A 16,810-nucleotide genomic window follows, 5' to 3' on the forward strand; every position below is an offset into this window, starting at 1 on the left:
CTTGACAGTAGAGCGATGAAACCTGGCTAACTAGTGTAAGCGAAGCACTTAGTAAAGGAAATGTATTGTGTAAGGTAACCCAAGGGAGAATAAAGGAATTCGATAGATAAGACTAAAGGAGCGCGTGATGTCGTCTGACTCCAATAGTGCTGAATCTACGAAGCAACGTGAAACTTAGAAAGGCCGAGATAAGAATGCACAGATAATAAAATTCTCGTGCCCGTTGGGAGGGGTTGGCCGTGCGAATAAGTATCAGCTGCAAGTTATGATTAAATTAATCAATGGAAGAAAGCTTCTGTCTTTGAATTTTTATGGGTCGGTGGAGCGATGACATTGGGTATGCCGTCATACCCTTTCGGCTGGCACTGCTGCTCTGCTGGTTGAACTGGACGGTTTCTTTCTGGAAGATACAACTTGGGTACTCCCTTAAAATCAATCACGAGTCAGGAGGAGCACGGGATTTTTCTGTTTTCATCTTTCCTACACCGCTATGTCTTGGGAAAAAGCAAAGGGGGAGAAAGAGTCGTCCCACGGAGGAAAGATTCTCGAATAGATTTCAATAGATTCATTCCTTAGTGTTGTGACGTCGCAGGACCCATTTAAATCCTACTAAAAAAGGATGCCAACAATCGCACTAGAGCTGTGGCCAATTTGCGAAGAGATGCCTATGAATTGTTTTTTATTCCTGAATCAATCGCCTTCACCTTCAACTTCTTTGTCCAACTCTTTCCTATAGTTACCGGTCCTAGTTACTAAATACCAAACGAATTCTCGAACGACCCGTTGGATACCGCCTGAACGCCACAATACCGACCTTGCGTGTCCATTGGTTTTGCTCCGCCAAACATCCTTGTTCTCCCGAAACCCTTTCATAATACTTTCCCCCCCGATTTCCCATTGCTCTCTTCCCTCCCTTTCGATCCTCCCAGAAATCTGTAGACGATGAGCTCGTCAAATGGGAGCCACCGCAGACAGGACTCCATAGATCCCTTTTCTCATCCCGACATCTATTATGGTGACGAGGAAGCCAACGCGCGCATCAAGGATCGCAGACGTGCGTTCTCAACGGTGAGTAGGGGACCCCGGAGTTAAGGCCAACCATGTCAACTAACCATCCCGGGTGTGTATGACAGAACCTGAACCAATTCAATCGCCAAGATATCCAGAATTTCCTTGGGGGAATTCCGGCAAGAAGAGGAAGTCACGGTAGGTGCTTTTCTCTTATCTGTAGCGACCCTGAGTCAGGTATACTGACGCACGTGGTCTACAGATGAGATTTCGGCTCAACCCCGCAAATTCCTTATTGATGTCGAACAAACGTTGGAGAGCCTTTTGGAAAGGGAGGATACGGACAGGAACATGCAGATAACCATTGAGGATGTAGGACCCAAGGTGCGTGGTTTGGTGATCCGTTGAGCTGCCCTGCCCCGCCATGCCAATAGTAACCCGCGATACAGGTGCTTTCCCTCGGGACCGCAGCGTCTTCCGGATACAACAAATTCGATGTGCGAGGAACGTACATGCTTTCCAACCTCCTGCAGGAACTTACCATTGCTAAGGACTATGGCCGCAAGGTCATTGTCCTTGACGAGGCTCGTCTGAGCGAAAACCCGGTCGCTCGTCTCTCTCGTCTCATTAAGAATTCTTTCTGGAATGCCCTGACTCGGCGGATCGATGGTTCCAATATCGAGGTAGCGGGTCGAGATCCCAAGGATTGGACGGACGATCCACGACCCCGTATCTATGTCCCACCGGGTGCTCCTGAGCAGCTGGAGTATTACAGAGGGATTGCTAAGGCACACCCAGAACTTCGTCTGGATGTGCAGGTACTGGAGACAGATATCACTCCGGAGTATGTGAAGGATCTCAACAGTAAACCCGGTCTTCTCGCCTTGGCAATGGAGAAGAAGTACGATGAAACTACCCAGAAAATCGAATATTCCGGGGTGCCATTTGTCGTTCCTGGAGGACGGTTCAATGAGCTGTATGGATGGGACAGTTATATGGAGTCTCTGGGGCTGTTGGTCAGCAACAGAGTGGATTTAGCGAAGTCCATGGTGATCAACTTCTGTTTCTGTATTAAACATTATGGAAAGATCCTGAATGCCAACCGGTCCTATTACCTGCTACGCTCCCAGCCGCCATTCTTGACTGATATGGCTCTGAGAGTGTATGAGCGGATTAAGGGCGAACCCGATGCTCTGGAGTTCCTACGGACTTCGATCCTCGCTGCGATCAAGGAATACTATAGTGTCTGGACCGCCGAGCCACGGTTTGATCCAGTTTCTGGCCTGTCGCGGTATCGCCCCGAAGGGATGGGCGTACCGCCAGAAACTGAACCAACGCATTTCATCCATCTACTAACACCCTATGCTGAGAAGCATGGCATGCAATTTGATGACTTCGTTCAAGCTTACAATAACGGCCTTGTTAAGGAGCCGGAGCTTGACGAGTACTTTTTGCATGATAGGGCTGTCCGAGAATCTGGCCATGACACAAGCTACCGTTTGGAGAGGGTTTGTGCCAATATCGCTACAGTTGATTTGAACTCTCTCCTTTATAAGTACGAGGTGGACATCGCTCGTATAATCCGGACTTATTTCAAGGATAGACTAGAGATCCCCCCTGAGTTCCGTACTGAACAGTCGAAGGACATTGCAAGTGAGTCCTCATCTGTATGGGACCGCAGGGCCAGAAGAAGAAAAATGAGAATGGACTCCTATCTGTGGGATGAAGAAAAGGGGATGTATTTCGACTACGACACAGATAAGCAAGAGCGGACCAATTATGAGAGCGCCACAACCTTCTGGACAATGTGGGCAGGTCTCGCCACCCCTCAACAGGCGTCGGAACTGGTCAGCAAGGCCCTTCCGAAGTTTGAGGCCTACGGCGGCCTGGTTTCAGGTACTGAAGAATCGCGTGGTGTTATCAGTCTAGCTCGACCGAACCGGCAGTGGGACTATCCTTATGGATGGGCACCGCAGCAGATGCTGGCATGGACAGGACTGCTCCGCTACGGCTACCAGGAGGAAGCCGAGCGACTAGCATACAAATGGCTATACATGATCACGAAAGCTTTTGTTGACTTCAACGGCGTTGTCGTCGAGAAGTACGACGTCACTCGGCCTATTGACCCTCACCGGGTCGATGCTGAATACGGAAACCAAGGTGTAGATTTCAAGGGTGCACCTCGTGAAGGGTAAGATGCTTCTTGTCTTCAAGGCTCTCGATAGACATCTACTAACAGAGTCGACTTCTAGGTTCGGTTGGGTCAACGCCAGCTTTGTCTATGGGTTGGAAATTCTTAACGCTCACCAGCGGCGTGCCCTTGGGGCCATTACCCCATATGAGACCTACAACAAAGCTGTAGCAATCCAGAACGACAGCGAGTAGGTTCTTACGACTTGAACGTTGCATGAGGCACGTGTTGTTTTTGTTTCCGTTTGTATACGTTTTGCGGCCGTCATTGCTTCCGAAGGACCCGAAAAGTCGAGATTTTGGAGTCGGCAACAAAATTATACAGTTGTGATAGTATATAGTGCGGTCTCTTTAAATCTTCTCTTTTCATTTCTTTTTCTGATTTAAGTCATTTCTCTGGGGTTAAAGAAAAGAAATGGGATGGGAATAGAAACTGGCTTACTCCGTACACTTTGAGGGTACTTTTACGAGCTATGATCCAGCTACGAATGATACAGGCGCCAATTCTTTGTTTTTTTTAGCTTGGCGAATTTAACTTTTGATATATATATCTCGTGTCTAGCAACCGTTTAATGAAGCATTTTTGGGATCTCATTTCCTTTCGTTTGGGGGGTTTTCTTCTCCAACACACGGTAAATATGCTTGGGTGATAGATCCGGCTCTCGACTGTGAGATAGAAGATAGACATACACAGCCTTGACTGTTTCAATATAAAACCTAATGATTTAGTCTAATCTTGAAACGCTCCCAAAAACACAGATCCTAGCACAGATAAGCTCCAAAACACAAGCGTACGACGACAGTCGGCTACGACTCAAAAATCATCCATTCTATAAACACCATAGGAAGGCTGCTCATACGGATGAGCCCTAGAGAATGCACGAGACGAGATAAGCGAGAATAAACACCCTCCATGAGAATTCAACAAGGACTCACTTCTTCAGTGCCTCAACAGCTTTCCGGGCAATATCCTCACTAGCGCACAATGCCTCTACCCTGACCTCCTCCGTAGTCTCCAGTTCCCCCACCTTCCCAATGTGCGGATTCGCTGCGTCCCCAGGACGAAACTGGGAGGTGCCTGGAGTGGTCCAGCAGCACTCGTGTAGTTCCCTTGGCCGGGGTAACGGCCCGCACCTGCAGAAAAGATCGCTGTCTTGCAGGCTGGCACGGCGGAGGGGGGAGCGAAGAATACAAGTCTGAATCGGGGGGACATTTTTGAGCATATAGTGTGGTTAAGGGACTGGATGTAATGTTGAGGTTTCACGGTTGTGTTGATGTGGGGTCGTTGTCGTTTGGTCTGGACTGTTGGTGGTTAATGGGAATGCATAAGTAGCGATATTGTGGCTTTCTGCTATATTGGTCTTCTATATGAATGTGCGCCAATCAGTTGCGCTCTCTATTCCTGGTAACGGGTTTGGAATGGCAAATAAGATGCATGGGAAGTATAAAGAAGGCTTACCCCGTATATGATGATGGTGGTGGTGGTGGCAGGCCATTGGATCCTCGACTGTTGCTGTTGGGCACCGATGCAGACGGGACGGAGAGGGGGAACAGAATCCCTTGTTGTTTGTCGGGATAGTGCTCAAATGGCGTTTTGCATCTACCTTGGTAGCAGTTCATGGTTCACGTTCAAACAAGTGCCTTTAATTTTCATTGTGTCCAAGCCACTTGTGAAACATACATGCAGTATTCCAGATGGGGGTATGATTTTGGGACCGTCTCAAATGAGGGGTTAGATTCTATTTATGATATTATTGTTTACGGCATGGTAAAATTCTTAAATCAACTAACTGGACGCACTGAGTAAGGCCTGTGGTGAAGGCATCTGGGCGTTTAGGGCAATGTTCTCATTGGTCTTGAGAGGCTCAAAGGTCATTATAGATGAGCTACAGAGTATAACCGGCTGATCTACGGACACTACACTAGCTTTCATTGTAGGTTAATTCTTGGGTTCTGACCCTGGTGCCTGCCGAGTCTTTCTCTATTTGTTAGCTGCTTGATCTGCGACTTGAAGGGTTGATCCATGCCTAAGACGTATATTTGTGGGCTCTTCTAGTTTTTGTCCAACAATTTTTTTGATGATGACCGTGACTCGTATGATATTCGTCACCGGGAATGTTAGATCTACAAAATCAACCTTAATAAGAAGGGATTAGTCCAGCTTCCATGTTAAGAGCATTGGGATGGAGCTATAGTTAGCCGTCGCATGGTGTTCTTGATCTGAAAGGGGGTAAAGAAGGTAGAGGCAACTACATCCAGGTAAGCCATCGGCGTGTCTATAGTATATCCAACGTCTAAAGTGTTGTCCGGGGTAGGAATGCTTGACCTCGGTAAACATGGTCAGGGCGCAACAGAACCCGCAAGCGGGACCCGACATGGCTGCCGACTGGAGGGCCGGATGGAACGGCACGTCGTTACTTCATTATGACTGGATATCTTGACCTACATTCGGTTCCACATTCCTTTACTCCATTAATACTCTGGAGTAGGAGGAGAGGGTTGCCAGCAGCCATGAATTGCCCTATCCATGATTCTATACGGTGCTTGAATGACACCATAGAAACCTTCTAAAAGTTGTCACTTACCTAAAGTTGAATACTACTTTGCGGATAAATATCCGAAATTGGGTCAATATGAATCATACTCTAGAAATCCTCAAAACTCACCCTTGTGAGGGACCAGATACACCGAGACTGCAAAGACCTACCTACTCCGGGGTATAACGGCGCTAGGGTTATCAGAAATTTCAGTGCATACCTGCACTCCTGGAGATCAGCACGACCCGCGTTGGAGAGGGGTTTAGCATCGGCCATCTACACCTGCCTTTTTGATAATAATTGCTGATAAAAAAAAAAAAAGAAATATCCTACAAGCATTGCAGCTTCCAAATTCAATCAACTTTCTTTTTTTCTCCCTGTTTGCCTCTTCTAATCCTGTTGCTTCGCTCGTCTGTCTTTCCGCTCACCTCTTTTTCGATGTCCGAGAGGAGGATGATAATAGAGCATATCGCTATCCTTATATCTCGCTAATTAGATTTTCACGCTGCAAAGCGTTGACGCAGGCGTGTCATTTTATCTATTGCTCGCCGTTGTCTTTCTTTTTGGGCCGCTGTGAGGCTCAGTTGACTCCTTGGAATCATCGCCACCCTAGACGTGGCACACAGAGAGAGGTGTAACTGGCAAATTCAGCTCTTGATATGCGTCAACCATAATCAAGTCACATCTCTCCCCAAAAGTGAACTCTTTATTGAATTTATGCGCAAGACAAACATTCTCAAGATATCAGCAACGCTGAACCATGGAAAAAGAAGGCACATCTGCGGCTACACCGCCAGATTATGCTCCTAGAGAGCATGAGAGGCACACGATGGAACCACCGCAAAGGAATACCGCAGATACGGATAGTGATCTCCAGTCCATATCACCTGAGGACCGTCCACCTCAAGCATTTGAAGGAAAAGATGAAGAATGTCGCCATTCCTCTTCTTCGGGCACAAACCGCGATACTGCGGTTGTGGTGCCGAGGCCAAATCGCAGAGGACTCTTTGGGCAATTCACGCTCCTGGCTGAAGTTGAAAACCCGAAGACTTATTCTCGGAAGAAGAAATGGTTCATCACTTTCATTGTTGCGTGGGCAGGAGCCACAGCCCCGATGGGAAGCGCAATACTCTTTCGTAAGTCGATGCCCTTTTTATGTCGGTCTTGATGGGACACGGTTATTTACTGCGTCTAGCTGCCCTCTCTCAGGTCACCAAAGAGTTAAGCTCGACAACCACGGTGGCGAACCTTAATATATCTTTGTACATGCTTAGTATGTCAATTTTTCCATTATGGTGGTCATCCTTTAGTGAACGGCTAGGGCGACGGACGATATACCTTGTATCCTTTTGCCTCTTCGTGGTATTCAATGTACTCTGTGCTATTTCCAAATCGATGGCCATGCTTATTGTCATGCGGATGCTCAGTGGTGGGGCTTCAGCTTCGGTCCAAGCGGTCGGAGCAGGGACAATTGCGGACCTATGGGAATCTCAAGAGAGAGGCCGTGCGATGGGAATATTCTACCTTGGCCCACTATGCGGTCCGTTGGTGGCTCCTATAGTTGGGGGTGCTTTGGCTCAACGGTGGAAGTGGAGGAGTACGTTATGGTTCCTAGCAGCTTATGGAGGCATAACCGTCGCGTTCATATTTCTCGCCCTTCCAGAGACGTTGATATCAGCGAAGTCCCCTAGTCCCAATACAAGTAGCGAGCAACAGGAACCGATTGGGCGTCGGCTGAGCCGAGTCTCTTCCAGGCAGGTTGTGGGGTTCACCACAAAGTGGCTGAAGGTCCTCAAGATGGCTCTCATCGATCCTCTGAAAATTGTGCTTTATCTTCGATACCCACCAGTCTTACTAACGGTATACTACGCGAGTATCACTTTTGGCTCTCTTTATGTGTTGAATGTCAGCGTTGAACACACTTTCGGGAGCGATCCATACAACTTCACTACGATCCTTGTCGGACTGCTCTATATCCCGAACTCTTTGGGCTATGTTGTAGCCAGTACATTTGGAGGACGATGGATGGACAATATCATGCAGCGGGAAGCCAAGAAGGCACAAAGATATGATGAGAATGGCAATCTAATATACCACCCCGAAGACCGCATGCGTGAGAATGCCTGGCTGGGTGCTCTTTTGTATCCTGCTGCGTTGATTTGGTATGGCTGGACCGCAGATCGGGGTGTATTTTGGCTTGCGCCGGTATGATGTTCATTTCTTTTCCCCCTCTCGTATCCCGTGCTCTATGGCTAGAGGAACTAACGAGCTATTTCTGCAGATGATTGCAAATTTTTTCTTTGGTATAGGATCCATGCTTATTTTTAGCATGGCAACGACGATGTTGACGGAATTTATGCCCAAGAAGGCTTCCTCGGGGGTTGCACTGAATAACTTCATGCGGAACATCTTCTCCTGTGTCGGTTCTTTGGTAACAGCTCCTATTATTGACGCCATTGGTAACGGATGGTTGTTTACTATACTGGGGATTGTTGCCTTTCTAAGCAGCTCTGTTCTTTTCGCGATGAAGGTCTTCGGGCCTCGCTGGAGAAAGTCAATGGATGCACTCAGGCATTGACAAGATTCATGGAGTCCAGCTGTCTATTTGTGGGCCTTGAGAAGGCGTGGCATTCTAGAACTTTCCAAAAGATTATTCTTCTTCTCTTGTCCATTGTCATGTTAAGCTGTTGGTATGCATTGTCATAAACATGGTATGCATTCTGTATTTAGCAGCTACTTTTTTTTGTTGCAGGATCGTCATCGCTCACATCTCACTTCTTTGGAAGAAGCAAAACCAAGTACATAAGGCTGGAACTGTGGATATGTCACATGGTTGGTCTGGATAATCACTGTTATGCTCCCTGGACGATGTTGCTGTTTAAAGATACCCAAAGCACGATTCATGTTATTTTTAGAGCCAATGTGAAGGTGAATGTTGTGAGATACCTAAAATGGGAATGTAACCTGTTCCTGCCCTCTCATCATAGGCCCGTGGGACAACTCAGTGGGCAGCATCAAGTACGGAGTCTCCTGTAAATAGAGTTCATTGGGAGCAAAGGTAGCTGCCAAACGTGATTCACAATCAGTTCTTCCAATTTCCTCCCAATTTCCATCCCAGCGACTATACCGCTGTTTATTTCCCCTCACCCAATTCAGAGCCAGCCAACAGGGCGAGACAACGAGCACAATGGAGACAAATCTGACCTGTCTTAGTTTCGCTTTATTGTTGTCTAGGTGATGTTATTCAGTTATTGTACCCACATGCTGCCTGAGATGGATGTTCGAGGTGCATGAAATGGAGTCGATGATTCTCCTGTATATTCTCGATATAGATCGTGGAACTACGAACTAGGCCTATAACAGAAGCCACGCATTGACCCGAGAAGCGCTAGGGTAGCTCGGACCAAGATGGCGAAATGCGTAACAAAGCCAGAGGCCATTATTCTTCTGCAATAACTTACTGGCATGGTTCTCAGGGTCAGGCGATGGTACGCAAGGATTCATGTAAGGCAAAAGTACATATCTGGGCCGCTGCATTGAGCGCCGTGTGATGACGTTCGGGTTCTACACCTTACTATTGGCCCGTGAAGATCATCCCTATGCGATGAAGGTTCTCGACGGTGTCAGATTCTCCCTTACGCCGTGAACGCTCCGCAGCAGTGCCTCGCCCATGCATGTTACGTCAGGGCATCCATGATGCTTTGCACCCCATCGACCAGCCGGGCTCGACGGTACCGCAGAGATCTAGGGCAGTCGATTAGATGTAGCTGCTAGCTGTCCGACTCTGAATGGTAGCTTTAATCTCGCGGCGATAGATCTGTCGCGATGTGAAAGGGGCATTGGCCCGTCGAACGCTAGCTGTCCACCGTGGGATGGATCTCGATGAAGGCGTTGTCCACGGTGTGGAGGGGTTAGTTGCTAGCAGCTTCAATTCTTAGCCAAGGAACGTATCTAGTCTAGCGTGGTTGGTTTGGTACGTTCTCGAAATTTAGTGACTCTGTTTGTGATTCTTCCGATATCGATGGATCTGCTTGTGGGCGCACCGACAGCCATTCACCGGCCGCCAGAACAGCGCGCCTCACTTTCTTTGTGGATGCGACAGGCCTTCGGTCAGTCCACTCTGTAATGGTCCTTTTTCGGCTGATTTTCGGTTGGTTCTTTTGCAATTGCGTTCATCGAATTGTATTTTTCTTCCCTTGTGCGTAAGATCATAGGATCAAATGTTAATTGTAAGGTTGCTTTGACTTGTGACTCTGCGATAAATTCCGACGTCCAATTGATGAGGAACGGGAAGAAACCGTGTTGTGGTTACGGTTACAAAACAGTGACCTCCACTAATCTCCATTCGGCGGTCCAGTGATCAACGGCACTTGCTGAATTGTTCGTTTGTGGAGAAAGTAAACTAAACTTCTCTCTATGTTTCATCCTTCTCTCATCACTTTCCTGCCACCCCATGGGTTGTTGCTACAGTAATTCGAGGGTCCGCCCTGTTCCATCTGCCTTAGCTGCAGTAAATCCCTCCCTAATGGTTAGGGTTATTATGGCCCGGACCCATTGGGACGCTGCGTCCAATTTGCTGCCGCTGCCCGGAGCAGGCGTCGGGCAGAAATCCTCTGATTGATTAGCAGAGATACAGCATACGGAGTACACAGCATGAAGTACGGAGTACTAATGGTTTCTAGCATCATTCTTGCGTCTCGCCTCCATCTCTAATGCTAGATGGTTGGCGTTTCGCTGCCCATTCAGGGAAAATTCCAATATTGGTTGGCTGTAATCGTTTGCGTTGGTCTGGTATCGACCATTAGCCTGACTTTTCTATCCCAGTCCTTTTTGGCCGCCCTGGTAGTTTTCACCATGACGCGTCGGTTAGCCTCCAGTCTAAATGGAGGGTCTGTGGAGTAAAAGCAGACGGGCAGAAAGACCCCATAACGAGAAAAAAAGAAAAGAAAAAAAAAAAAAAAAAGAACCAAAAAAAAGCCAATTCCAACCGATCAGTGGCACCACCCCCACTCATACTACAGATTGTATGGAGTACTCAATCTTCTATTCTGAGCATGGTGCTTCTCTTTCTGGGTCATCTACTCACCAGGCCCGCCGCCACTGCTTGCTACTGCAAGCTTCTCATGCAGATGACAGTCTTCCGGTTTTCTCCCTGCCCCAGTGATGCTTGCCGGAAATACGCCCACTTTCTATGTCTGTCCACAGTGTTATGGGACCCGTGAGACGTGGCCCAATAAGAGATTATGCCGTTGGGCAGTTCGTCAATGATGTCCCCAACCCCCATGCCCGAACTGCAGCTTGAAATTGTCCCGTCCAACTGGGTCGTGGATGAAGTTCGATACGTCGCCTCGCTTGGCTCTCGGAGAGGATTGTTTGCGGACTGGCGCACATTTGCTGCTTGTACTTTTTCGCCTTCAAGCCAATACGTCAGGGTCTGCCCGAACCTGACCTTTCACATTCTCTATCGGTTCATACTCCATTCTGATCCGTCGCCCCCCTGTTCTTTTCTTTTCTTATTCCCTTTGCCCCTGGCCCTGTCTAGACCCCAACAGACGGGTGATCAAAGCTCCCTCGATTGATCTATATCTAGTGCCCAGTTCCCACTCTAATTGAGGTCATACAGATTTGTACAACACCACTGATCCGATGCTATGGCCAAGAAAGGAGGAAAGAACAAGAAGAAGAATAACAACAACAACAACAACAATAACAATAAGCAACGACTACCAGTAAACGACAATCAACTATCAAACCCAGAGAACAGCCCTACTATCGAGCCCGCCCCGGACACGGCGGTTGAATCTGCAGAAAATGGGGAAACCGATCCAGTATGCACAACTTCCCAAATTTGAGTACCAGACTTTCGAGCGTCAATATCAGACCTTCGACCGTCAGACTTTTCAGTTTTCATTTTATCCTGTCGCTTCTACATCAACAGACGATCTGACACCTGACAATGTTCAGGGCAACAACCCCGCTGAAGCAGGCAATGTTCCAGAAGAAGGATCAAGTAGTTCCCCGGCTGACACTGCATCATCCCCTGAGGCTGCAGGTAAGCTCATACATAAACTTTCCCTTTATCCACTATCTTGTGTGGTCCATAATTATGGACGCCTGCCCTTATCTTGATCACTTTGTTGCTAGCAATGGCCACTGTCTTATTGTGGTTTCCTTACTAAACATCTGTAGGTTCTTCTGAAGCGACAACGCCGTCCGCCGGTCCCGTAGAAACCCCCGGCGAGGCTGCTGCTGAGCCAGTCGAAGAAAAAGGAGAGCCGGGTGCAGAAACCAACGACGCAACCCAAACGCCCGAGGATGAGAGCGCCTCAGACGACAAGAAAGACGAGCCGCCAGCTGAGGACTCGGCTCAGCATGCAGAAGCGGAGCAAGATGCTACAGAGGCTTTGAATCCAAGCGCACCGGAGCAGGATTCTCAAGAGCCGAAGAATGGTACGCTTCAGACAATGCCTGTGCATACAGTCAGCTGACCTTACTTCTAGATACTGATATCTCAGAAGACGGTCCTTCTGCTGACTCAGATACACCCACACCCGAAAATGAAGAAGTTGCGGAACAAGTATGTGAAGATGCTAAGGCAGAAGAAGAATCAGCAGGCAAAGAGAGTGACCTTGACAAGGGCTCTAAAGAGACCGAGCCAGTACCGGCTCTTCCTGAAGAGGAAACAAATGGCCCACCTACAGATGCTGGAGCTACTCCGCAGCCTGCAGATGAGCCCGCAGATCCCGATGAGACAGGCAACACTTCGTCCGATGGTCCAGCGACAGATTCAAGTACCAAAGATCATCCACCTGACCCTGCTCCTGAAACCGAAACATCAACCGATAAGGCGTCAACAGATGAGCCGACAGCTACAGAGACTCAAGAGGAAAGTACAGCTTCCGCCAACCCTGGTATTGACACCGAACCAAACCTAGCAGAGTCTACGGATACAGTAGAGTCGGGCTCTGGAGAAACGGTGGTTGATGAAGTTGCCGCGGACGGGGAGAGTAAAGAGAGTCCCCCAGCAGAACCTGTGGAAGACGTACCCGCTGTCGAAGAGCCTGCGCCTGTGGATACCAATGAAGGCGCTGTCTCAGGCAAAGGCAAGAAGGGAAAGAAGAACAAGAAGAAGAAGAAGAAGGGCGCTGCAGCCGTGGAAGACCCTCCCTCCACACCTCCGCCTCAGGAATCAGAACCGGAACCGGTCGAGAATCCTGTTGCCGCCGAAGCAGAAGTCGAACCTGAGGTCAAAGAAACAGAAACAGAAGCGGCAACAAGTACATCAAGCGAGGCAAGCGACAACACAGAAGACGCTGCTGAAACGGGTCCCTCTCCCAATGAAGACCAAGCTGATTCTGGAGCCGATGCTGATACGGACGATAAGAACCCTGAACCTGCGGCAGAGGGGCCCACTACTGAAGAACCCGTTCCTAGTGATCCTTCTGTGAATAAACCTAGCGATGGATCTGATGCCCCGGAAGATGCCGAGCATGTCACAGATGACTCTGAAGAACCGCCAGCCGAGTCATCTCCAGAAAAGGGAGCTCCTGAAACAGAAGAATCCCCGGAGGCAATACCACAGGAACTGCCAAAAGCGGAGCTACCGGAGGATACTGCACCTGAGGTGGATGAGGGTAATGCTGGTGAAGCGGCTCCAGAGATCTCTGCAACTGACGAAAAGCCTTCTGAAGAAGAAAGCCCGGTTGAAGAGCTGGCCAACACGGAACCTGCTGAACAAGCACTGGCTGATGAGGGCGTAGACGAGGCAACAGCAGAGCCCACGGCTGAGGAAACTCCTGCAGAAGTTCCAGTCAATATCGAAGAAGCAGCAAGCGACGAACATACTTCTGACGCAGAAGGTTCCGGAGAAGCACAAGTTGAAACCCCAGCTACTACACCAGAGCCACAGGAAGATCTAGTGGAAGAAGACAAGGCAGTAGAGGAGGCCTCGGAGGAGCCCTCCCCAGCTAATGACGCTCCTGTGGAGAAGTCCGACGATCAGAAGGCTTTGTTGGGGGAAGTGGATGCCTCCAAGGAAATTCCTACTACAGATTCGCCGGAAGAAACAATCTCGGAAGAGCTGGTCACTGTGGAGGAGCCTCAGGCCGATGATCCTTCTCCTGTCACTGAAACTGTTGCAGCAGAGCCTGCTCCAACGGAAGAGCCTCATGTTACCGAAGAAGCTCCTGTCACCGAGGAACCTGCTGCTGCTGAAGACGTCCTTGTCGAGGAAGCGCCTGCTGCCAAGGAATTGCCTGTCACCGACGAGGCTCCTGCTGCCAAAGAAACTCCAACTACTGAACCCGCTGTTACTGAAGAGGCTCCTATTGAAGAAGCCCCTGTCGAAGAAACGCCTCTCGCAGAAGAAGTCCCTACTGTCGAGGAAGCTTCCGAGCCATCCACTATTGAAGAAGCTCCCGTGACTGAACCTGCTGCCATTGAAGAGGTTCACGTTGAAGAAGCCCTTGTCGAAGAATCACCTGTTGCTGATGAGCAACTTGCGACTAAGGAAGTGCCTTCTGAAGAAACCCCTGTTGCTGAAGAACCTCCCGTGGTTGAGGATGAGCCTGTTGAGGAAGTATCTACTCCTAAAACAGAACCTGTTATCGAAGAAACTCCTGCTGTTGAGGAGCCTGCTGTTGTTGAAGAAATCTCTGCTGAAGAAGTACCTGTTGAAGAAGCCCCAGTTCCTGAGGAACCTGCTGCTGTCGAAGTTCCTGTTGCAGAAGCTCCAGCTCCTGAAACCCCAGTTCTTGAGGAGCCTGCTGTTGTTGAGGAAGTACCTGTCGAAGAAGCTCCTGCTCCCGAAGCTTCGATCCCTGAGGAGCCTGCTGCCGTTGAGGAAGTTCTGGTTGAGGAAACGCCTGCTCTGGAAGCTCCAGTTCCTGGGGGGTCTGTTGCTGCTGAAGAAGTCGCTGTTGAAGAAGTGCCCGCGTCATCTGTATCGAGAGGAGCCCCCGTTGATGAAGTCTCAGAGGTTGAAGAGGTCCCGGTAGAAGAGGCTCCCGCTGAAGAAACCCCTGCCACTGTAGAGCCTCCTGTTGCCGATGAAGTCCCTCCCGTCGAGGCTCCTATCCAACCCGCTCCGGAAAACACTCCAGCTGAAGAACCTGAGCCGGCTGAGGAACCCGCAGCGGACCCTCCAGTCGTTGAGTCTGCACCAGCTGATCCTATTATCATTGAACGCGCCCCCGTCAGCGATGAGACACCTCCTGAAGATTCTGTTACCGATGAACCAACCGTCGGAGAGGCACCTGCAGAAGAGCCAGTACTTGAAGATCCAGCTGCTGAAAGAGAGTTGTCCGAAGAGGCGACAGATCCTACAAGCGAATACCCAGATACCGTTGACTCACTCAAAGATGACCCCTCGACTACAACCGAAGCCGCCGCTGGAATTGCAGCTGGAGCTGCCGCCGGAGCTGCCGCCGCCGGTTTGGCTCATGGCCACAGAAAGAAAAAGCGACGAACAGCCGACATGGACCGTGAGCGTGGTCATCCCAAGAGCTCATCTGACGAATATCCGCCTCGGCTGGAACGACAGAAGAGTACTAAACGCGGCGGTATCTTTACAAACCGGTGGGCAGAAGCCTTGGATGAGGCGAAGCGGCAGCATGAGAAGAAGGTCAGACATGAAGAGAGACGGAAAGAGAAGACGGTTGTAGTGGAAAGGGAGCCACGTCGTTCATCAGGACGCGAAAAGGAGCACGAGCGCGTGAGACGGTCCGAACGTACTGAGCGCTCTACAAGAGAAAAAGAACCTGTGCCTGTCAAGACGAGCACAAAGGCTTCAGAGCACTCTAGCGGCAGGGATCGCGAGCGAAGCGGAAGCTCCTCATCAAGACACGCGCAGCCCTCAGCGCCACAGCCCAGGGCTTTCCTGAAGTACATGACATCAGGGGAGTCAGACACCAAACCCCTACTGAAAATAAGCGGGGACAAAGCTGCCGCAAATATCTATGAGCCTCATAGGAGATCTTCCACGAGCCGTTCCCATGGCCACCGTCACTCTCACGAAGGACGAGGCACCACTGAACGCTCCAGCGGATCTCATCAGACCGAAGAAGAAGATCGAGCTCGACGTGAAGCTCGCAGAGCTCGCAGAAAAGCTGAAGAAGAAGAGCAGGCAACGCCGAAGGAAGAACCTGAGCAACGCCATCACCGTCATAGCGGAGAAGGACATCATCGTCACCATCGGCACAAACGTGCTCCGTCTCCTCCAAGGAGCGGAAGTTCCAAGCTAAAAGGCTTTTTTAAGTCAGCTATTGCTGCACATTAAAAACCCATATTCTATGTTTTTTCTTTTGCTTTTTCCCCTTCCTTCCCCCTACAATATTACAAAATCATTCTCATTTCAATGTGGTCTTTTGTCTCTTCTCATGTTATGTTGTTTCTCCTTCACCATTTATTTCATGTAAAGCCCTTTTCTTGTCTTTTCCCTTTATGTTTTATCTTTGAACCATAGCATTGCGTTCAGGTAAAGGAAGCATAGCAAAGGTGTTATCTTTTCTGTTATGTACTTACCTGTCTGAATACTTTTCTTTCATGTTGATGATTACTTATTTTATACGTTTTATATTGAAAAATATGTACATCAATGCTATCCTTCTGTTAATAAATATTGCTTATTACACCAGCTTGAGCTCAGTGGATACCCTTCGTTGGTTTGAAGGCTCCAAGATTGGGCATCCCCCAGGTATTGCACATTTCCTGTCCAACACTGGCACTCGAGGTCGAGGACTGGTAGATACAGGTATACTCAACGACAGATTATTCCTCCCCCCCCCCCCACAGGTTCCCCGAACACCGAGCCTGACATTCTTGTACATAACAACTCCGTTAGGTCCTTCACTTCCGTCAAAGCCCCTGAATAGCACCTTCATATAGACCACTCCAGGAGCACTTCCGATACCAGACCGCCACAGCGAAGATCTACGGAAAAATATTTCCCGTACAATCTCAACCATTTCGTTAAGACCAATCACGTAGGCACCTGCCAGTGCTGTGATTGCTTTGACTGTTGTTGTCGAAGGGCAGGCTAGATGTTTTAGTTGCCTGGCGGTTTGTATTATCAAATG

The 16,810-nt window shown here is 49.1% G+C and overlaps 4 protein-coding genes across 4 annotated transcripts; 3 read left to right on the top strand and 1 right to left on the bottom strand.

Annotated features, from left to right (window-relative positions):
• The first annotated feature begins 915 nt into the window (after positions 1-915).
• ANOM_006630 (alpha,alpha-trehalase) lies at positions 916-3,575 on the top strand. The gene is made up of 5 exons (XM_015551886.1): positions 916-1,068; positions 1,134-1,206; positions 1,271-1,392; positions 1,458-3,199; positions 3,261-3,575. The coding sequence occupies exons 1-5, from the start codon at positions 943-945 to the stop codon at positions 3,391-3,393; spliced, it is 2,196 nt and encodes a 731-aa protein (XP_015406022.1). The 5' UTR covers positions 916-942; the 3' UTR covers positions 3,394-3,575.
• Positions 3,576-4,130: 555 nt separating this feature from the next.
• ANOM_006631 (structural toxin protein RtxA) lies at positions 4,131-4,411 on the bottom strand (the record flags this gene model as incomplete). Its single annotated transcript, XM_015551887.1, has 2 exons — positions 4,131-4,276; positions 4,333-4,411. The coding sequence occupies 2 exons, from the start codon at positions 4,409-4,411 to the stop codon at positions 4,131-4,133; spliced, it is 225 nt and encodes a 74-aa protein (XP_015406023.1).
• Positions 4,412-6,495: 2,084 nt separating this feature from the next.
• Positions 6,496-8,313, top strand: ANOM_006632 (MFS transporter; the record flags this gene model as incomplete). Its single annotated transcript, XM_015551888.1, has 3 exons — positions 6,496-6,871; positions 6,931-7,940; positions 8,017-8,313. The coding sequence occupies 3 exons, from the start codon at positions 6,496-6,498 to the stop codon at positions 8,311-8,313; spliced, it is 1,683 nt and encodes a 560-aa protein (XP_015406020.1).
• A 3,073-nt stretch (positions 8,314-11,386) lies between these two features.
• Positions 11,387-16,011, top strand: ANOM_006633 (PE repeat family protein; the record flags this gene model as incomplete). The annotated part of the gene is made up of 4 exons (XM_015551889.1): positions 11,387-11,563; positions 11,616-11,787; positions 11,925-12,185; positions 12,236-16,011. 4 exons carry the CDS (start codon positions 11,387-11,389, stop codon positions 16,009-16,011), a joined length of 4,386 nt encoding a protein of 1,461 aa, XP_015406021.1.
• Between the last annotated feature and the right edge of the window lie 799 nt (positions 16,012-16,810).

The sequence above is a fragment of the Aspergillus nomiae genome (genome assembly GCF_001204775.2).
Source record: "Aspergillus nomiae NRRL 13137 chromosome Unknown contig00173, whole genome shotgun sequence".
Lineage (NCBI taxonomy): Eukaryota > Fungi > Ascomycota > Eurotiomycetes > Eurotiales > Aspergillaceae > Aspergillus > Aspergillus nomiae.

Coding starts and splice junctions, on each gene's coding strand:
- ANOM_006630 (XM_015551886.1), top strand. CDS start 943: ATGAGCTCGTCAAATGGGAGCCACCGCAGACAGGACTCCATAGATCCC. Junction 1,207..1,270: donor GGCAAGAAGAGGAAGTCACG/GTAGGTGCTTTT, acceptor CGTGGTCTACAG/ATGAGATTTCGGCTCAACCC. Junction 3,200..3,260: donor AAGGGTGCACCTCGTGAAGG/GTAAGATGCTTC, acceptor GTCGACTTCTAG/GTTCGGTTGGGTCAACGCCA.